We start from the raw sequence: 22,537 nt of genomic DNA on the forward strand, positions 1-22,537 counted from the left end.
CTTACCCCCCTTTGATTTATTTCTCTATATAACCGTTGAGTGACTCAATGATATAACTAAGAATAATTAATAGTCCCAATACTTATACAACAATTTATATGTCATATACTTAAACAGTTACAGACATCAATTAACGTTTTAATTGAAATTTTAACAAATCATATATTCAGTTTTAAAAAAAACAGTTAAATTCCTATTTGTAAATTTTCCGCATCCCTCGCATTGACCGGCAATGTATTGAAGCTATTGCGCTACAACGAGGTACGTAATGTCTAAAGTAATCATGCTGTAAGTATCGATATTGGCATCGTTTGTGCAGCGGTATCATAATTCGGTTTTTTAAATTCTTAATTCAGTAGTGAAAGTAAAAATTGGTCATTCCTCTATTTTTTTTGACAAACCAGTATTTCTCCTTGTTGATATCAGATCATATTGAAACAAGTATAAATTGTGCACAACTCTTGGGCAGGTAAAGTGCATTTTTTAAACCCAAATAGCTTAGTAAGTAGTTGGGTTATTAAGACTCTTCTGTTGTCAAGATATTCGCTTCGACTTCACCAATAGATGTTTCGTCCAGACGATTCATTCTGCCACTCCTCCAACAAACTGTATTCGCTCTTATCGTGTTGATCTCACTCACCAATGGATATATTTGTTCCAGACGTCCCAATCGCCCTTTGTGAGTACCTCCTCCGGAAATTCGCTATAGAGTTAGGAATTATAACCGGTCACGATGAGGGGTCGAAGAGGTAGAAATGGATTCCTTTCGTTAAGACCTTTCATTAGAGTATGGAAAAACGACTCCCTCTCTTCCCCGAACTGCCTATTTTGATAAGGGTAAAAATGAGAGGGGGGCCTTAAAACAACAAAAAGTGATGGCCGTCTGGCGCACCTCCAAGGTATATAGGCGATTTATTGCAAAAAATTCCAGGACTATATATTACCATTCCCCTAAAAGTAGGTCAAAACCTCAGAAGTGGGCCAGGACGGACAGGCAAAAGGCAAATAATTACACATTTTTTTATTTCTTAAAAAAAATGCGCTAAAAATAAGTACGTGCATAGTATAGAACATTCCGTTGCCACATAGTAATGGAAACAAAAAAATTCGTAAAGTTGATGTGAAGATTGGGGGCTCTATTAAAAGGTATAGGTACTCAAACGGAAAAAATAAATAGTCCGAAATTTGTTAAAAGTGCGAGAATTGTTTATATCTGCCACTAATTACCGGCAAAACCGACGAATTTTGCTAGTTTTTTTGATATGGATATTCATTTTAGTGGTGTCTGGCTAACTTGACACAAACTTTACTTTTGAATTGATGCTGATTGAGACCTCTGAAGTGTTTTGTAAGGATAATACATAGGAGTTGCGTTTGTCCTGCCCTATCACATTTTTTTAATGTTTTTATGCACATAGAAATATAAGCAGTTTCGTGGTACAAAATGTTAAAAAAATCAAAAAGGCGTCACATTTTTACACCACAATTAAATTGCGACAAGAAGCCATCAAATTATTGGTATAATCGTCTCAATATGCATGTAAAACACATGTGGTCGTATTCCGCCTAGGAGACAGGAGTTCAGCAAAAAAAATGGGGCTACTATTTGATACCTTCCTAAACAAATTTCTTGAGGAATCTAGGAGTATATAGATAGAATAAAAAATATATAAATAATAATATAATAAATAAAAAAAATTTCTATACAAAAAATAAATAAACATTAGCTAATTATTATATATAGTAGTTTATCTAATCCATGTCATTAGTAACGAAGTAACAATGGGCCAGGATAATGCCAGGTAGTTTCTTTTGTTTTCCCTTGTAAGTAATGACTGACATATCGCCTTAAGGGTGCAATTTGAGTTGCCTACTTTTATGTTAACGTTGCGCTCTTTTCTAAAAATCGCGGAACTTATTTTTTAAAATATATGCCCTATACCATAATAGATGGAAATAATATCTTTAAGTACTGACGTAAAAAAGAGTGTCGCATTTCCAAATTGGTGCTGTACGTTTTTCTACTCTCATTACAACGGCTGTTGTTTATAAAAAACGATTTTTCTATTCACTGATCTTACTAAAAAACTAAGACTAATATTTCAACTTTTTTTTAGTATCGACGTTCTTTTCATCATTGCAAAGAAAGACACTATCGAGAATTCAAAGCAGTATTTCACAAGAACGTTTGACTGTTTTTTCAAATATGGCGGATTTACTACAATTTACTTCTTCTATGGTATTTTTTGCAACACATAGATTAATGAGTTTTCCGAATTTCAATTTGAAAAACATCTATTCATTTTATTAAAAAAAAACTAAAACTGAACTATACTTTATATTTTAGCTTTATTTAGCAGTCAGAAATAACTAGAAGTTCAAAAATTGTAAAAAGGTACAGACTAAGTCAAAACAGCAATTTGTAAAAAACAATATTCAAAGCAGTAATTCCTGTAAATATTCTTCCATTTCCTCATCCCTTGATTTGCTTTCCTCCACTTTAATATTCTCCCAGGGAGATTCCTCCTTTGGTTCAGAACTCGTACACAACGTTGAATTGGAAGGTGTACTTTCTGGAGCTTTGGGTTCCTCATTTTTCTCTTTCCCATCTTCGTCTCTCTTCCTTAAACCTAATGTAGACAATCGCCTTGGTCCTTTTTGTTTCATTTTCTTTACTTCTCGTTTTTTCGAGACATAGTTCAACTTTTGAGAACACTCTGGACACAAACCTAGAAAATTTGTTTGATTTAGTTTATTTGTAACATTAAAAGTTAATTACTCTTACGTATTTTAACCAAAGCATTCTTCTTCTCGCCGTCTTCCTTGTAGGCAAAATTCACTTCCCACGTACGTAATGCTTCATTGGATGTACATATTTTATTACCACAAGTAAATTGCCCTTTTCCTATGACAACTTCCTGCTCTACTCTCCAACGGAGTGCTATCTCTCAAACAAAATGGTACGCTTCATTTACTTCTCTTATACTAGCAGACGCTTACCTTGTTTTCTTTGTAACGACTTAAATCGCCGATGCAATACTCTTTAAATAATTTATCGTAATACTTTTTGGCAAATTGTTCTTCCCAGGTGTCCGGTGTTGTTGTGTCATCCCATAGAAATTTATGGTTTTCGCGTATGACATCTAAGTCTGTACGATCTCGAGCTGTATCTCTTCTCAACAATTTGGTGTCGCCTGGCCTTTTCAAAATGTACTCATTCACTAGAGTTTTATGTAAATCGTAAGGGTTCATGTATCTCAACTGACTTCGAAAACTCATTTTTAACAATAATTCTTTTCAGCCAAGAATATTTGTTGAAAAAGAATAACCTAACCCTACTTCGTTGAGCCAAGCATCCAGTGGTTCTAAACCGTTATTTAAAACTAGTATAGATTCTAAAACAGTAAAGTCTGGATGTATCTTGTACATTGGTAACACTGCATGTAAATAAGCATAATACAATGCCGGTACCATTGTCGAATCGTATCATTGTTTATTCAATGATTCTATATGTACAACAAATATTAACATTATATAGCGATTTATTACTGTATAATGTTGATAGCTACTAAAATAAAAGTCAGGAAAGGCGAAGATCGAGTAGCTAAGCTTCGTAAATCGTAACTTTGAAAGAACTAAATCAATGCATTTTTTATTATGACAGTACCTTTTGAAATAGCTCTAAGTGGTAGTGGCTTGACAATTCATTGATAACTATTATCATTTTATGCAGAAATCATACTTTGAGCTTGAGAATTAAAAAAATAAGTTTGAAATATTCTGACATTTTTTTTGGAAAGTGTCTTTAACCTTTCCCAGAGCTTCAACCGCTACCAGCTTATACAGATAAAAAGCCTATAACCTTTTTACTTACATTATCTACAATGGTGAAGAAAGCTATTCATTCATAGGGCGAGAAATAATTCCAGGTAATCCATTTGGATTTAGATCTGGATTGGATGACAGTCTAGAGTTATAGGAACCCCTGCTCGCTGATTAATTATTTTTGTGCTTTCAACACTATTAATCGTATTTATTCATTATAGTCCAAGATCCCAAACCTAAAGGCCGCTTGACATGGAGCAATACTACGCGCAAGAACTTGCAGAAAGAAATTGCAAGGTCAAATCCTTGCATGCAATAAGCATTGCATGGTATTTGACATGGTGCAATTCTATTTCAATTGCCACATGTCTGCCAACAGAAGAAACATATGGATTTGTCAACAAAGTTGTTAACCTCAAATGAAAATTAAATTTTGATTGCTTGAAGAAACATGAAAATTACAAGAATAAATAAGATTAGTAAAAACAAGTAATGAGTGCGTCTCTCAGCATCACAGTTGCCGCCGCTGTATTTTACTAGGTTGGTGCCACAAAAACAACTAGATTTATCCCTAGAATTGCACGATTCATGCAAGAAAAATAGCACCGGTCCTATAAAAATTGCATGCAAGTCTCTTGCAGCAATTGATCAGCTGGCTTTGAACTGCGCATGCCTTTCGCAATTTTTCTTGCAACTTGCATGCAATTGCAATTTTTATTGCTCCATGTCAAGCGGGCTTTACTTACTTTCTGATGGACAAAATATGCTTAAAACTCTTGGCATTTTGTGAATATTGTTTGTAGTATATTGTCATTTTAATATTACCTTGGAATTGCCTATATAGAAATTGTAATTTAAAACATCAACCATTCTTTAGTGAATAGTATGATTAGATAGTTTGGATGGCGAGCTATCAGGTCAACATAGGAAACCCTCTCGACTTCAATAAGTTATGCAAGCATTACTTAAACACTGTATGTACATAAGTCACATGCAATAAAATTCCATAGATTTTATAAAAAAATGATGTTAACATTTCGTAGACAAAAAAATCACTATTAAAATGTAACAAAATAATAAATAAGACTTTACATATTAATAAAGAAATTATTACATCAGATAATACTACTGTGGTCCCATCATACCCATAGGCAAGTTAACAGGATATCCTGTTTGTCCTTGTCCTATTTGCATTGCAGGCGATTGAATTTGTTGAACTGATGACGATACAGGACTGGGCTGTTGAGGTTCAGACGGCAATGTCAAGTTCATTAATAGCTCTCGAACAGCAGGAAACAACGAACACTCTGAATGTGTCGTTTGAAATTGTGCAAAGTGTTTAAGCAGTTGACTAGCGGCGGACATTGCAGTAGCGGGTCCGGCGTCCCGCTTTTCGGCCAACTGAGTTAAATTCGTACTTATGTCATACACTAACGGAAGCACTAGTGATGGAGGATCCATGTTGTTTGGATATTGTAAACTTATACGAGTGATTTGCAGCTGAAAGATAATTGCACTTTAGAGGATCGACACAAACTTAGAAAACTTACAAAAAATAAGATTTTATTTCGATAGACTAAACAAGCTGCCATGCCTATTGGTACAATTGGAATAGCCGAAGGTGGTATCCGAAGCATCCATTGCACTGACCACTTACAACCCTGTTGTTGGGCTAGCTGTGGCATGAGATCCAACCTCATAATTTGTATGAAATCCTTGAGGACATTGATAGACACGTTTAACATGCAAAAGAATCCAAACATCCCGTTTGGTTTATATGGAGGAGCCGACGCTCTAGTGTCAAAAAATTTCTCCATAATCTGCATAAAATATGTCACAACCAATTTTACCATCGAGAATCACTTACTTGTAGCTCTTCCGGACTCCATATATCTTTATGGTCCAGCAAAGGTGTTATCTTTAGGTGCAATGATTGTAAGTGTTGGGGGTTTAAGCCAATTCGACACTGAAAGTTGTCGGAAATCTTAAAATGAATGACGCCCGGTTCGTTATTAGGAATTCCTGTCAGCTAAAAATGCAAAATATAAAAAACAGATAGAGACAACAACCCATTTACATAAGTTTCGCTTTGTATAAACCGCTGCAACTGTCGTCGCATATAAACACATCCTAAAAATCTTTCAAGCGGCGCGAGCTCCTGGCCCAAAAGGCCTTGGGGATGGGGTGAGGGACAGCATAACGTCTCCAACGCTTCATGCGTTAATAAAGTTGGGACTGCACCAGCCCATGATTTTTGTGGCAAAACTCTTGATAAATGAACACCTAAAATAGAGGCTTCTAGTACATTAAACAATAGCAAACCTACAATCACAAATAATAACAATGGTTGCAGAAACACAGAATGAGACCAATCTTTTTTTTTGAAAAGTATACCCAAACTTTAAGAACACTACCTTAAAACCACAGATTATACACTCTAGATATATCATGGCTGGTTAAAATAGACCGATAAGTACACACACCGTAGTGTTTCATCATGCAGAGAAATCTGTTTCATTTATTTTTAACAAGGAAGCAAATTGATTTCCTAATTGACATGGTTTACTATCTTATGTACCTATCTTGTAGCCGATTTATCATATCTGCGATTCTAATGTAGCCGAGTAGCCTTTACCTATTTATTTGGAACCAGAGGTTTTTCATTTTTATTTTATACTGTACCTACATATCAGGTATCGTTCACAAATGTGTGCTATGACCTACAGTGCTACATTTTTTCATAAAAGACAAATAAACTGTATAAAATATGTGACATATTTTTCTTTTACCGAAAAACGTAGTACCGTAGGCCGTAGCATACATTTGTGAATACCAGCTATTGTACAGTAAGTTTTTAGCGCAACCTAAGAAAGTTTTTAGCGCTTATATCCTTACTTTTCAGTGCGTCTGTCCGTCACTCTGTGCTATACTCAGTCTCTAGGCCTTGTGTTCACTATATTATGGGTTCCAGATATGCAATTAGCAAAAATTAACTTTGGCCTCCATTGTGTTTTGCCCAAAATCGGTCAAATGTGGACCAATTTTGTTACAAAAAAGCTATTGCATGATGCCCAAAAAACGATCCATATGCATTTTTGGTAATCAAAATATATTAATCCAAAAGATGTCAAAATCGTTAATGATTTCATCAATTTTCGTGACAAAAATATGAAACTCGATTGCTTGATGACCAAGAAACAATACACGTTTATTTTTGGTGACCAAAATATTTCATATAGTAAAAACCCGAAGTCGAAACAAAGTCTAGGAACTGAGCTATAGCGTGGGACGGCGGACAGAGACATACAAGCGGAAAATTGAGGACATAAGCGCTCCACTTTCGTGGGTTGCACTAAAAAAACTGCAAACTAAAAAAATGGCAGCCAATGGGGCGGCTGGAACCTCACCAATCGCACTGATCAATGTACTACACGGCTATTAAGTACTTTGTCCACAACCGTATGTAATCACACAATCAACTCACTGGGCTTCTAAATATTCCTGAAGTTTCAGACTATTTGGCAATAAACAACAATGAATGAGTATCAATGGATGTACTGCCACAGTCACAGCCTGATTTGTGACTTTGCTGGTCACTGCCGCAAGAGAAACCACTGCATCCTTATGTTTTAAGTGTAGGCTCATTTTGCCGATTTTTGCAAACTACTTCTTAGCCAAAAAAAACAAAAAATGAAGTTTAGACAAAAAAAAACGAAATTTATTTTAAAAAGAACATTCTATCCCAATAATCTTAATAAAACGATGTGTTGCATCCGCTAAAATATAAATTTTCCAATGTACAATGCATACAGACTTATACATCGTGTACATCGTTTTATAATCTTAACAATTTGCAAGAAAGTGACCTTGAACTCAATCATTGAATAAGCACCTTAAAGAAGTATAACGCCCGTGTTAACTGATGAAATAGGAAAATCTGCCCAGGATTCTGTCGTTCCTCTGTTGTGGGGGAAAGTGAACCACAAATTTAAAGCTAGTTACCGACTTTGCAGATTTCTTTACTTCTTTAAAATTCCAACGTTGCCAGATTTTTGGCAGGCGCTTTGAGTTTGAATAAACTAGATTAAAATATTGAATAAGCTTTTATTCAATGCCAATAACAATAATATGTAAGGGAGGATCAATCTGAAAACTGAAATGTAAGTTCATAAGGAACAATAAATAAAGTAAAACATGTAGTTTAATCTAATAAGAAAACAAAAGAAACTGTTCTAAGGACCATTATCTTTACATAATAAACAATCAAACTTTACCTAGCTCCATATAAGGATCTGGTAATTTTAGGCACATTAATGATCTCAGTAATTAATTTCAGATTTAATGTTAGAATCCGCACTTTCATTATAAGTAATTACTAATTAGGTAGGGTGGTACTATTGAATAAGCACCTTATATTCAATGTATATATAACATTTTTTGACAAAAAAATTAGTTACCGGTTCAAACTAGGTTTTTCATGGAAGTGAAATGATTAGAAATTAGGGAAAAATAATTAAAACAGTGAACTTTTCCGCAGATGAAATCCCGGGGGTTGAAAGTGGTGTTTTGCAATTTGTGGCAAAACTACTAATTGTTAGTAATCAATTGTCAAATTGTGAAGATTTAAATTTACATTAAAGCTATAAAATTAAAAGTTTCCGAGATCTCATGATTTCTGAAAAAAACCACCTCTTTTTCAAGGGGATGAAAAATATATTTTTTCCATCGTACAGAGGAGCGCGGGGTAGCAAAATTTTTGGGAAGACTTATATTTTAATAAACGAATATAAAAAATATTATTCCTATAGAAAAACTGGAAAAACAGTTTTAAGATATACAGGATTTTTGAAATGATAAATCAACGTGTTGGATGTTGATAAAAGATTTTTTCGAAATTTGTCTTCTTGCTTCTCTTTAATGTTCCTAAAATATTTTCTTTTGCTCCTAGCAGGATCTTTTCTTAAGTCAAACGTGACGTATAAAAGGAAGATCCCTAACATCAATAATAAATAATTCAATTTCAATGTTATGTATTATGCAAAAACTACATAGATAATCAAAAAAATTGATGCAAATTTCTAATTACATTCGCTTCAATAAAACGGACTAGGTACCGAAATACTCGGTGCAAAAACATAAAATAAAATAAAGCTACTTTTTGATATAACAAAAAAAATATGACAACACTGTTCAACTCTGATAAACAAGGAAAACAAAGGGCCCCTAAGTATAACTGGTTTCCCTGTTTAAAATAGTCATTATTTACCGCCCGAGGCCAAATATCCTTCAATATTTGTGGTAATTAACCACTTTGCAGTGTATGCAACACACGTTACACCGATGTCAGGTTTTCCTATGTAGTTATACTTCTTTAAAGTAGTTAGAGCGCGTTCGGCTGAAGTCAAGTGATGTACTCGGCCTACCTATTACTTACGGTAAACGTCCCCAAAAAAATGTTGTTATGAAGGAAACATAATTAGAAATACGGTATGAGTGTTATTTTGTACCTCAGCACAATGCAAACGTCTTACATGAATTTTAAAAAGGTATATACAGTAGTCAACTTGACTAGTCTACCTACTTTTCGACCCTGTTTCAAACCTTTGCACACTAAATTTAATGTTGACGACACACCGCGACTAAAATATTCACAGTGTAAGCGGTAAATCCTAAACGAATATATTTATTTTTAATCAAAACATATGCGAGACGTATGTAAAAGCCGGGAAACTAAACAATTTGGCGTTTTACGTGAAGTCGGTGTAGTGGATTTGGTTTTTCGATGTTGGCGCCAGAGATCCCCAGTCGCTATCTTGATCCCGATCGGATCAGTGTGTCAACAAGACGTGTGCAGGCCTTTATAAATATCGCTGGTTTTGGTGTTCTTTCTAAAAGACACCATGCCTTTTGTGAAGAAAAGTGCTCAGCAGATGAAGGAAAAGATTGTCCTAGCTCAGCTATATACTAGACCTAGTGGAAAAGTCATCAGATTTAAACGCGTGCTGCATAGTGTGCCGCCGCGTCTGAGCAGACGCCGCTCCGGCGGTAAATATCTTCCTTATTTCATCATGAACATGTACTTTTCCGTGCATATTTAGATTCGTCACAAAATTTCGCTTCTAATGAGACCCATCTCATTTAAGTCTTGATACAAAAACCTTCGCTAGCTCAGAAAAACTGAGTCTGTCCATAAGAGCTCATGTTAAAATACCCTGTTTTTACTGTCAAATATCTCAGAAACGGCACATAGGAACACTTTTTTCTTTTGACCATTAGAAAGTTCGTCTCTCAGAGAATAAGTGACCAAATTTTCACCAACTTCTTGTTACTTTTACCTAGGCGCTCTAACTACTTTAAGGTGCTTATTCAATGACTCAATTCAATTAATTACGATTTTTGTTATCAGCTTGTGCTATTGGTCGGGGGTATTTGTTTGTTTTATATGGGGAGGGGGGGGTAATATACTTTTTGAATTGTTCACAATATTTTATGTCATGTTTATGTTGATGTCATAAGCTATTTGTAGTGTTTAAATCTGTGATAAAACCAAGATACACAAAATATCGCTTTCTTATAGAAACTCATGATTAGAAAATGTTGACCAGCGCCTAGGTTATGAAAGAAGAAAAGGCTAGATATAACCCGTTTTATCGCTAGAAGGCGTTTTTCAAATTAAATAGGTTCCTTGATGAAAATGTTTTTAAAAATCATTGATCTATAAAACAACTTTGTTAAAAAAAACATTATCTGGAAGTTATATGTCGTCAAAGAAACTGATTTAATTCAACAAGTGCCCCCTAGTAGCCAACCAATTTGAGATAGGCAAATTGTACTTTGATCCACTAATCTACAGAATTGATCTCAAATAAGTAGGTTTTGTTTAGACAATCTATGGCTCAAATTTAATAGCAACATGTTACCATATTATCATACCTATTTTATGATCAGACTGTGGACTATGCATAATAGGATGACCTCCAGGTGATTGTCCAGGTCTGGCTGGTGAAGGTCGAGGCATACTTGGTGACCCTGGCCAATTTGAAGCTGCCGGTGATGTCATACTTTGAGATGAGGGAAAAGGACTGCCGTCAATGTGGCCTGCAATTAGCGTTTCAAATTGTTAAGAGTGAAAGTGCAAATGTTTACCGGTTTGCATAAAACTGCTCCCTGGAGAATGCCCTGGAAGATTTGCATTAGCAGGCCCCGGCGACGAGTTTGATAATAATCCGCCGGGACTAGGGACGTGAGGGTTCAATGGTGAGTTTGCCACTAGACCGGAACTTGGGCTGGGGTGTGGAAGGACTGGTATTGGACTAGGGTTTATATTTCCAGGAAGAGACGTGGGAGATGCAAGACTGAAAGAGGTTGCCGGACTTGATCCAAAACTAGTGTGAGTGGTAGGCTGATTCATATTGGTAGTGTGTGGGCTAGCAGGTGTGTGAGGATTAGAACCTGAAGGTGGTGTTAATGGAGGATGGAAACGAAGCCCGGCCTCTCGTGCCTGTACTGGTGATTGTGGTCCTTTATGATGCATCAGAAAATTAGTTCCGTCGACCTCCATTGAGATTGGCGAAGGCGGATTATCGTCCTCGGACTGCGACCGTCGACGAAATACCGCACTCTCATCAACGTACTTCGATAAAAACGTTTTTAACCCTTGAGTTGGAGTAAACGCCTCCACAACATTACTCCGATCAAAATGGCTATAAGCACCATCACGCAAAGATACTAAACCGCCTCCCCGTAAACGCAACTCTATACAATACATTCCCTGGTAAGCCAAGCGTATACCTGTACAGCTCTGAGCCATAACTGTAAAAGTTTGAACGGGCACCTGCGGTCTCTACAATTAAAACATTTTCCTTGAGAATTAAAAAAATGAATTTCCTTACAGCATTATGCACTCCTAATTGTGGTAAAGATGGCAGTTTACTAATAGATATTAAAGGTTCATATGTTTCGTGTAACAATTGCACTATCTGGGAAAGGTTCCCATGTTGGTTTAAATGAGCTTCTAGTTGTTCTCGTACTAAACAATGAGCATTTAAAGCGTTATTACTTGCCCCAAACGCCAATTGAAACGCCTTTTCGGTATTGTTCCAGTTAATAGAAACCATTGCACCCTTATCGGGCCCATAGCAAAGAACTAACTTGCTATAACTATACGATTTAACGCTAAAAACACTTGCCAAATTATACTTTTCTAAAATGAAAGATAAATTAATTGCTTGCTTTACGAACTCACAACCTACCGATACTTAAATATTCGCTCAATTCGTACACAATCGTGTACAGATGTACAATCTGAGCCCAGTCACTAAGTAAAGAATCCACGGTTCGTGAAATTGTATCGGCAATGCCCACATCATATTGGAAATAAACAGGACGTCTAGAACCCTGCTCTTTAGGATGGGTGCTAAGTAATGGACTGGAGTAAAACACAAATTCTGTCATCCAACTTTTTAACATCCCTTTGCTTTGCACTCTGATGGATGCTGATAAAAGACGTTTTAGTAGAGACTGCCATGCTGGAGACTGTCCTATTGCTGGAGTGGGAGGAGGTAACTGAATCAGCCGCAACACCAATCCAGTTGCATTCGCTTCTGCTTGTAAGCCTTGATGAAAAATATTGCGTTTCGTAAGCTACAATTTTGTGTCAGTGATGATACGGTAAAACGTACAAGACAAACCTCATTCGCTAATGTAACAAAGGGGAGGCGTTCATCACACATAGCCACCACATGTGCAAGTTCTGATATGAAATATGCCGGTTGTTTTGTTCTTCTAGGATGCGATTCGTTTTTGGAAGTTGCCCTTCTTTTCAAATTTCCAGGTTCGACGTGATCAGAGTCTACATCAGAATGATTAAAGAGGAGTGGTTTTAGAAATAGGTTTACCATCAACAGTTGTGTATGGTCCGTGGGTAACGACAAACGTGTCTAACTCGATTAGAGACTGAACCTTTAAGTACACCTTGGGGATTTCCGTTTCAATATTGTCATCATCAGGGTGGTCTTCGATGCTGGAGTGTTTTACTACGGCTAAGTGAAATGCAAAATCCACTTCGCATGGACTGTTTTCTTTTTCTTTCAGTTCAACAATCTGTACACGAAAGAAAGAAACATTATGATCACAACTTACCAACAAAACCATTCGGTACACATACATAATTATCATTAACGGATGCATATGTCACTGCAAGTTACACTATGAATAATTTATTACTTAGTAGTATATTATATATATGTAAAATACAAAAATTTGAAATAATAAACTATTGTCACTAGTTTAATACTGTGTCGTACAATAGCGTATTTGATTTATATTCGGCACTACGGACGACGATGTGTAAATCCTGACTATTCACATACAAACTGTTTCTATCGTACACTCTGTTTATTACTGTTAACTAATTCGTGAAGATCAAAGCAACATTCCGCAAATGACACATTTTACGGTTTAAATAACAGTGCAGCAGGAAAAGGCTATTTAAGGAATCCACGAAGGTAGACACAATTCAACACCTGCAGATCTTGAATGTTTCGATCCAAACCCACATGTATCCTTTTGAAGTCTCAGAATTATGATTTGATTTATATCGACTACAATGTCTTATTGCCTCCATTAGTTCCTCTAAGCAATCGATGAATCATATAAGCTGTAACGGTTTAAATTCGCTTGCACCGTTCAATCCTGCTACGCCTATGTTTCTCGGGGCAATTTTCTTGGGAGCGCCACTGTTTTATGTGACATTGAGCGTTTTGGGTTGCTTTGCGCATGAGTATTATCTCCCCGATAAATTTAACGGTCGGCGATACCTTCCTTCTTGTTCGAATGCCTTGAATAGCAACAGGTTGTAAATTTTCGTCGTTAAAATTCTTCATGGATTTAAGTTAATTAAGTATCGCTGATGGCGGATTTCTGAGTCCATGGAATACGAATGAGTTGGGATTTGGTGGAGACCATTTAGCCCATTAACCTTTATGGGATATGTTAATTTTTTTGACATTGACACCTGTTGTACACTTCAATCAATTTCGATAGCTAATGATCAAGGCCATCTTGTTATTGTAAACTACAAAAGAAACCCTCTTTTTCATTGTGGGTTCTTTTTTTGGTGTGAGTTTCATTCTGCCTTCTTGTTGCCATGTTCCCACTTCGCAGTTACATTACTATTTGAATCGCCATCTCCACAAGCCAGCTATAGACGGCGCACTCGCTCCCTGTTAAGTGGACGAAAGACAAACCACCATTACCCACTGACAGGTGGACAATCGATACGATCAAGCCTGAATAGGGAACCGTAACAACGTAGTTGCCACAAAAACAGGAGCACGGTGAACGCGTTAAGATAATCTATTTAGTAATTTATTTGGTGTGTACGCCATTGCATAGGCACATAAGATTTGAAATAGTTAAGCGAGGTTTGTCCTCTGCCCGCACATTTAGACACTTTCAGTAGAGTATGTACGATTTTTAAGGGAGGTTTAATCGCGGATCATTCATACGTCCCTAAGGCCGTGGACGTGTACAATTTGTAAGCGCTCTGAATATACTCAATTCGCCCGATACATGCCCCGGTACTACCACATTAAACTGTATTTGCTATCATATAAGGTACCTCCATATATGCAACTCCGTGTAATCTTGGCATCCTGGCCACTACCTATTAACGTAAGGGGAAATTAAGAGGGTGGGGAACTAGTTTGTGTCTTTTTTTTGTTATTTGGGATTAAATTGGGGAAGAGTTTAAATTTCAGGGGCATCGTCTCGATTGCTACCCTATACTGCATGTGATATTTCAGGGATTCTTTACTCACTAGTCATAGATTTATACAGATTCGTATTTGCTTGTTTTGTGTCGTGTGTGGTATTATTCTTAGTATTATTTATCTAATGTGTATTGGTTTGCGGGTGGCTATAGAGCCAGCTATATTTATATAGATTTTAATTATACCTATACCAAAGGGTATTTGCCTCCAGTGTTTAGTAATTTTATTCCATCCTACGGGGTACTGTGCTACCCTACGGTGGCTCACCCTTCCTTGTTCAGGTTGAGCCTACAATTCTATCGTTTAGAGAACAAGGTGGCGCCCTTTCACCTGGTAAGTCAAATCGTTACGGAACGCCCTACCCTGAGCATTAATATTATGTGTGGTTTATCCAGCCGCTAGTCGAGGCATCCCCTTTATTTAACGTGGGTTTTGTATAAAATCAGCGCCACACAAACTTATCGTTATAAAGCCTTATAATTAAAATACACACTTTGATCACCACTCATTTTCAAAATCCTCGCACAACAACACACTTGATGTATTAAGTCCCATTTGCAGAATTTTGCTTCCTGTATTATTTAACGATATCGTTGTATTGTAAAACTTCCTCCTGCAGCCGATCGGCATATTCTTGTGATTTTTTTTAATTTTTCCTTTACGCCCAAACAATAATCTCCACCTTGTTAGTAAATGATCGCGACATAGACAACCTGTTACAAATAACTACCAAAACATTTTTTTAGTATGTAATTGGTCAGTAGAAGTCGTTGATGTAATATCCTACCCACAATGCATTCTCTTCCATTGCATCATGATCATGCTATGTAAACTAACTTAGTGATGACGTCATAATACACCTATGACGTGTGCGCAAACTAAGAAAATCCTACGCATACGAATCATTCAAAAAATTGCTTCATAAATATCAGAGATAATCGACCATTCCGGATCCATTTACTTACCCTGAATATGATTAGTAGCACTAGTAGTCCAGGCTAAATAGCTCTAAAATGATTTATTTTCAAAAAAATTAATTACCGGGCGAAACCGGGTTTTTCAGGCAGGTGAAATGAATAGAAATTGGGAAAAAATAATTAAAACAGCTGAATTTTTCCGCGGGTGAAATCACGGGGGTTGAAAGGGGTGGAAAGTGGTATTTTGCAAATTGTGGCAAAACTATTGATTTTAGACGAAAATGTTAAATGTAAAAACTGTTTTTTTCGTTTTTTATTTTTATTCTTGCGAAATAATGTCGTAGGGGTTTGAAATTTGGAGGTAACATAGCCTGTTTTATGATAGAACAGAAGATAATTGTTTGGGCCCATAAAGGTGAACCGTTTCCAAGATCTCACGATTTCTGTAAAAAATCACCTCTTTTTCAAGGGGATGAAAAATCTATTTTTTTCCATCGTACACAGGTGCGCGGAGTAGCAAAATTTTCGTAACGACTTACATTTTAATAATCAAAAATAAAAAATATTATTCCAATAGAAAAATTTCAAGAAAAGCGGCAAAAACGGGGGGAACAGTTTTAAGATACACCGTTTTTGACAGTAGGTAAATAGGCTTTTTTGCAAATTAATTAACGTGTTGGATCCGCGCTAATAAAAAGTTTTGAAAATCTGTCTTCTCTCTCCTCTTTAATGTTGCTAAAATATTTTCTTTTGTTTCCCAGTTGGGCACTGCCTTCATTAAAACATCTTTATTATTTCTTTTTTCTGGCATTTTTACTGCAATAAAAGCAATTCGAAGTTAAATCGAATTCTTTTGCTTCCTGAACAATATGTTTCACTAACTCTTCTTCCTGCCTGTTTTACAGCTGATGGGATTAAGCTGGGCCTGTTGATCGTTAATTTACAGGAATTATGAATATAATCCTCATAAAGTTTATTCCTGCAGGTTTGACTTCTCAAATCATCTGCTTTGGCCGGTAAAACCAACGTTCTTATTGCAGATTTTGCAAGTTTATCAACAGGCCCAACGCAATTGCATCAGCTATAAAACAAGCAGGAAAAAGAATCAGTGAACAAAGATAAATTGTTCAAGAATCAGGAAGCAAGATACATAATTCGATTTTATTTCGAATTGCTTTTATTGCGGTAAAAAGGCAGAAAAAAGAAATAATAAAGATGTTTTAACTAAAACAGTTGAGCATAAGATAACAAAAGAGAATATTTAGGCACACATTAAAGAAGCAAGAAGACAGATTTCGCAAAAATCTTTATTAACATCCAACATGTTGATTTATCATGTCAAAAACCATGTATATCTTAAAACTGTTTTTCCGGTTTTTGGCGATTTTCTCGAATCTTTACTATAGGAATAATATTTTTTTTATTTTTGTTTATTAAAATATAAGTCTTCACGAAAATTTTGCTACCCCGCGCACCTCTGTACGATGAAAAAAAATAGATTTTTCATCCCCTTGAAAAAGAGGTGGTTTTTTCAGAAATCGTGAGATCTTGGAAATGGTTCAACTTTATGGGCCCAAACAATTATCTTCTGTTTTATCATAAAACAGGCTATGTTACCTCCAAATTTCAAACCCCTACGACATTTTTTTCGCAAAAATAAGAATAAAAAACGAAAAAAACAGTTTTTCCGGTTTTTCTAGGAAAATTGGAGGTTATGTGAAAATAGTGCAGATATAAAGGTGCTCATTTTCTTAACCTCTATAACTTTTACATTTAACATTTTCGTCTAAAATCAATAGTTTTACCACAATTTGCAAAATACCACTTTCCACCCCTTCCAACTCCCGTGATTTCACCCGCGGAAAAATTCAGCAGTTTTAATTATTTTTTCCCAATTTCTATTCATTTCACCTGCCTGAAAAACCCGGTTTCGCCCGGTAACTAATTTTTTTCATTCAAAAATATTATATAGCCTGGACTATAATAGTAGTATATTAGTAACAAGTTGCTGTACTTTTAAATTAATTGTTGATGAACATACTTACAAGTACGACATTGGGATGTCGATGAAGCTGAGCATACATTCTATGTCGACCGATTTTTGTTAGTGGATGATCCGGGTGATGCAGAAGAGGAAGTCGTTCAGATGCAGTGGCAGGTAAGTGCTGTAAAGTTTTCTCGCACCGCCGCTGCGTGATCCAAAACCTAAACCACAATAAAAAATGAATGCAAATTGCAAGCATCTTACCTTAATTCAGTAATAAGTGTAGGCAAGCGAGCGTGGTCTCCGTTAAGGGAATTCTGTAATTCAGGTATAAGTGGGGGATCATATTGAGGAACGTGGCATTGGAGCATTCCAGTGTGAGTATCAACAGTTATCAAAAGTTGTTCTGCACGTAAGCATGGCTGCAAAATCGCAACTGATAGGATTGCAGGTGAACCTTGTAGATTACTGTCGACATCCTTTAGAATTCCTTGCAACTCCTGTTTAATATCGTTAAGTCGACTGCGAGTTCTTACATAAATTGTATGTACTAATAACCGTTCCATTGACAGCAGCTCAGAACGAATCGCTCTATCTGTGATTTCTGTTTCCTGAAAAATTCACTAAGAATTACGATATACTTAAGTAGAAATTTCTTACTTTATTGCCTAAAGAAGGGATGTGAACCACAGCTAAAGGTCTGGCAGGATCATGAATATCTACTTGTACAGTTAACCGATAGCCTAACTCTGACCGAGGATCTTTATTAGTCATCTCCTTTGATTTGCTTGTTAATTCTCTGAATTAATTCGTGTAAGTTTTTGATAATGAGCCTTACACACAAACACTTACCTCCAATATGAAACTGTTAAACATTTACCCGGAATGTACTCATCGACATGGATATGATCGTCTAATCTATCTCTCATTAACCTTAGTGTTTGTGAATACAAAACTTCCAACTGCAAAGACTGACAAAAGAAATGCAAACAATTATAAACCTCCGTGAGTGGAGCAGGATTATCAACTAAACGACTTTGGATTAACTGATGAATGTACTGAACCTGCAATGAATGTACCAAAGCCTTGCCGTCTGAAAACAAAACCCATGAATAGAAAGAATGTATGCTAAATCCTCCACCTCCAGTTTCTTTGTCTTCAACTAAGATATCAATTTCAAGCAACCGCCACGGTATGTTGGGACCATCACCCATAACAGTCAATGATACTTCAAATTCGTGCTCCACATGAAAAGTAACGCGTCCATTTTCAATCTACAGTACAACTATTGAATGCAATTAGCTTTACAAAATAGAATACCTTCAAGTTTCGTAACTGCGGTAGTAAATTTCCAGTCACAAGCCTGTGCTGTATAACTTGATTTAATCTTAAAAGTGTCGCTCTCTTTTCAGTCATTGAAATGGGATCAGGAGGGACAATTTTCTCACGAATACATGCGGGTAATCGGCCATATGTACCGGTGGTTAAAACTTCAACGGCCGCCGGGATGTGAAAATTGGGCAACCTCGCTTGTACCAATGTTTCTCTGGCCATTCTTGCTAACATGTCAGCCGTTTCGACAAAAAGCAAAGACTGCTTATCCAAAAATGCCATAATACGCTAAGACACACTAAATGAACATCATAGAGTTAAAAGAAAATTTGTATTACGGCAGACTTTTCGACTTTTGACGCACTGCTTGCCCATTTAACCAACGCTAGCAATCGAACGAATAATTGACGTGTCCTTATGGCAAAGTTGTATATCTCTACTTTCCTTTCCATGTCGGTTTTACGAGGAAGCCTTAAACGAAATGATACAATTCGCAGTTGGAAGATATCGATATACTTACAGCTCGGCTAAAACGGTTAGCTCGTGATAAGTACGTTGAACGATAAAATCTATAAGCATAGAAAGAGGTATTTGGCCCCCTCGATTTCCTTCTTGAGCACCTCCGAAACTTTGCACCATGCTGCTTGCCACTGGGGTTTGCAGGCCTTCAAGCGGTACCGGAGCCATCTTTTAAAGGATATGCGCTAATTTTCTCGCAAAATGTGATTTTTCACATGATAATCTGAAGAAATAGAAATAATTTTGGAAAGTTGAGTAGCAAAAGACTGCGCCGCCAACCACAACTACAATAACAAAATAATCTCGATGTTGCCAAGTTGCCAAGTGAGCAGTGTTGCTAGTGTCGCATGTATCAGGTACAGGGTGTTTACAATTAAATGGTTCCAATTCAAAATTATGGCGAACTAAGAAGCATCTCTGTTTACTACAGTCTAGTGCCTAGTGTGTAAGGTTTCGATGCCAACAGCGCTGCTGAGCAATCTAAGTGCTGAGCAGGCCCTGCTACAGTGACTCTATAGAGACAATGTGGCCATACGCGCTTATCCGCCATTTTTTTCCAAATTTATCATTGAGCTTATGGGAGAATCACATATTTTATTTCAAGTCGACATAACTGACCCAGCGCAAAGGAAGTGATATTTTGACGACTTCCGTCGCGTGTTATGCTATTTCCCACCACCGTTATATTCCCTCCTCTTATTTTTTACTCGTAGGTTTATCATATATATAAGGTTTATAGACTAACAGTGGCGTAACTAGGTAGGTGCCAAAGGTGCCGCGGCACAGCGCTCTGAATAGGGAAGGGCGCGCCGGAGGCGCTGAAGCACCGAGGGCACTATGTCGGGATGGGCATCGCGGTGTACCGTATAGGCCAGAACGGCGGTTAAATTCTAATAGTTTGCTAAAGACGAATACAGGGTGCAATGAAATATAATTAAAACTAAATTTACGGTCCTTTAGGATGAACGGAACATCCAAGCGATTTCAGCGCAATTTTGTGTGGTAGATCAGTACTTTATACTTTTATTAGCCAGTTTTGACTCCACAATCAATAAGATCTTGTCAGGGGGCTACTACATTCCCTTTGTCGGTACCCACTTCTGACGCCCCCACAGACGGCGGAGGTATACAAAGTTTGAATCAAAACACTTGTACCACGCTATGATAAGCGCCTCAATATGAATTGCGACTATGTTGAAAAATAGCCTAAGAGTGTAGCTTCCAAATGTACTTATATAATAAAAGTTGTTTCTTACACTGTCTTAATTTTTTATTTCAAAACGTCTGTTACTTTCTGGATGGCCCTTGTAGAACAAAGTTACAGCGGTAGGAAAAGGCTGCAGATTTAAGCTAATAATAATACTTTATTTGTGATATATACAATAGTCTGTATTAGTGTGACCAGCATTTGCACCCTTTTTCTAAGACGCAATCATTTCTACGACTTGTACCCTATGTCATAGCTAAATTTGACGCGAGAATTGAGAACATTATAAATGTATTTTTATTCTTCATTGCGAGTGAAAGACTTCGTTATTCAAACCATTTTTCTAAAATGTAAGTAGTGCAGTGCTTTTAAAATTTCGTGTAAGTTTCTCTCAAAAATGTAAAGTGTTTTATTAATTAGAGCTCAATGGTAAGTGATAAGGCGCGCAAATATGGTAGGGCGCCAAAACCAGACCCGGCACCGCTTCGAAAAATACCTAGTTACGTCACTGTAGACTAATGGTGCATTTTGCATTTAGCATTTTGCATTGAAGCTTTTTTGTAGAGAACTTTATTACCTTCAATGTGCATGTAATAGCCATTTGATTAAATACTGAGGAAAGATATAAAATCAATCCAAGATTATTTTGTGTACCTACACCTACCTTTAGTATTTTAGGAGACTTTCCAACAAATTCAATCAAATATATCGAAAATACGGAAACAGGAAATATGTCAAATAAAAAACTGTAAAAACACCACCAGTTTAAATTTAAATTGTACTTTGGTGACTATGATGTTACTTTGTACCAATCAGGTGCATTTGGTAAAAATATGGCGCTACCAATAGAAAATAACACCACCGTTTGACCACACTGTCACTATAGAGTCGCTGTAGCCGCTGCGAGCAGTTGTTCTGTTATATGGGCGTTCTAAAGAGTTTATAACGGATTGTGTATATTTATTAATTTGCTCAATGAAGGTTTTCGTTCTTTGAGTCTAATATGCAGGGTGACAATTTGAAAACTTACCACCCCCCATATCTTAGCAAATGAACAAGATATTTAAAAAAATCAAAATCCGTTTCGGTAATTCGGAGGGGGAATCACAATTACATAGTTGGCGACGCACCCCCTCACACCCCCTGCGCCCAGCCACCCCAACTTTTAAATCTTAAATAGTGACCCCCCATGTGTGATACGTCGTTGGAAAGCTCTGAAAAAATGCTTTCCAACCATACCAAATAGCATTACATTTAGGTTAGTAATTATCGTGCAAATCAAAAAATAAACTAATATGATACATTTTCTAAAGTTGGCTTTTATTTCAATAAATGTTCAAAATGGTTTCCGTTCTTGGTAAGACAGTATTATTACTATGCGATCAAAAATGAGTTGCTGTCGAGTCGCCCTTTGAAATTTTTGTTTACATGGAAAATCGTATTTAACTTGAACTTCCAAAGCCGACTCGACAGCAACTCATTTTTGATCGCCAGTTATAATCTATTCTCAAACTCTTGTCGAACCTTTTCAAATGTTGGTTTTGCAATATTTCGACATTCTTGAATTATTCTCTGTCTTAGTTCGTCTATGTTCGCCGGTTGTGTTTGAAATACGACAGATTTCAAATGTATCATATTAGTTTATTTTTTGATTTGCACGATAATTACTAACCTAAATGTAATGCTATTTGGTACGGTTGGAAAGCATTTTTTCAGAGCTTTCCAACGACGTATCACACATGGGGGGTCACTATTTAAGATTTAAAAGTTGGGGTGGCTGGGGCGCAGGGGGTTGGAGGGGGTGCGTCGCCAACTATGTCATTGTGATTCCCCCTCCGAATTACCGAAACGGATTTTGATTTTTCTAAATATCTCGTTTATTTACTAAGATATGGGGGGTGGTAAGTTTTCAAATTGTCACCCTGTATATGATAATCAAGTACTCAGAGCAAGTTTATTTCTTGCCATGCCAGATTACCTA

The 22,537-nt window shown here is 36.6% G+C and overlaps 2 protein-coding genes across 3 annotated transcripts; both read right to left on the reverse strand.

Annotated features, from left to right (window-relative positions):
* Nucleotides 1–2,319: 2,319 nt before the first annotated feature.
* On the reverse strand, nt 2,320–3,382 carry LOC116164985 (protein FRA10AC1 homolog). Its single transcript, XM_031479251.1, has 3 exons — nt 3,001–3,382; nt 2,786–2,945; nt 2,320–2,729 (listed from the first exon to the last, which is right to left on the reverse strand). Exons 1-3 carry the CDS (start codon nt 3,277–3,279, stop codon nt 2,437–2,439), a joined length of 732 nt encoding a protein of 243 aa, XP_031335111.1. The 5' UTR covers nt 3,280–3,382; the 3' UTR covers nt 2,320–2,436.
* Nucleotides 3,383–4,785: 1,403 nt separating this feature from the next.
* On the reverse strand, nt 4,786–19,647 carry LOC116163224 (mediator of RNA polymerase II transcription subunit 14). 2 transcript variants are annotated; one of them, XM_031477081.1, is made up of 18 exons: nt 19,351–19,647; nt 19,169–19,301; nt 18,819–19,118; nt 18,640–18,772; nt 18,351–18,591; nt 18,159–18,297; nt 17,763–18,109; nt 17,560–17,719; nt 12,723–12,927; nt 12,516–12,676; nt 12,078–12,468; nt 11,718–12,028; nt 10,972–11,668; nt 10,759–10,923; nt 5,903–6,108; nt 5,693–5,854; nt 5,376–5,645; nt 4,786–5,325 (listed from the first exon to the last, which is right to left on the reverse strand). In XM_031477081.1, the coding sequence occupies exons 1-18, from the start codon at nt 19,515–19,517 to the stop codon at nt 4,951–4,953; spliced, it is 4,563 nt and encodes a 1,520-aa protein (XP_031332941.1). In that variant the 5' UTR covers nt 19,518–19,647; the 3' UTR covers nt 4,786–4,950. The 2 variants fall into 2 exon arrangements, with proteins under 2 accessions (XP_031332941.1, XP_031332940.1); XM_031477080.1 differs by having other exon boundaries at nt 5,903–6,120.
* Between the last annotated feature and the right edge of the window lie 2,890 nt (nt 19,648–22,537).

Source organism: Photinus pyralis, unplaced genomic scaffold (assembly GCF_008802855.1).
Source record: "Photinus pyralis isolate 1611_PpyrPB1 unplaced genomic scaffold, Ppyr1.3 Ppyr1.4_LG2, whole genome shotgun sequence".
Taxonomy (NCBI): domain Eukaryota; kingdom Metazoa; phylum Arthropoda; class Insecta; order Coleoptera; family Lampyridae; genus Photinus; species Photinus pyralis.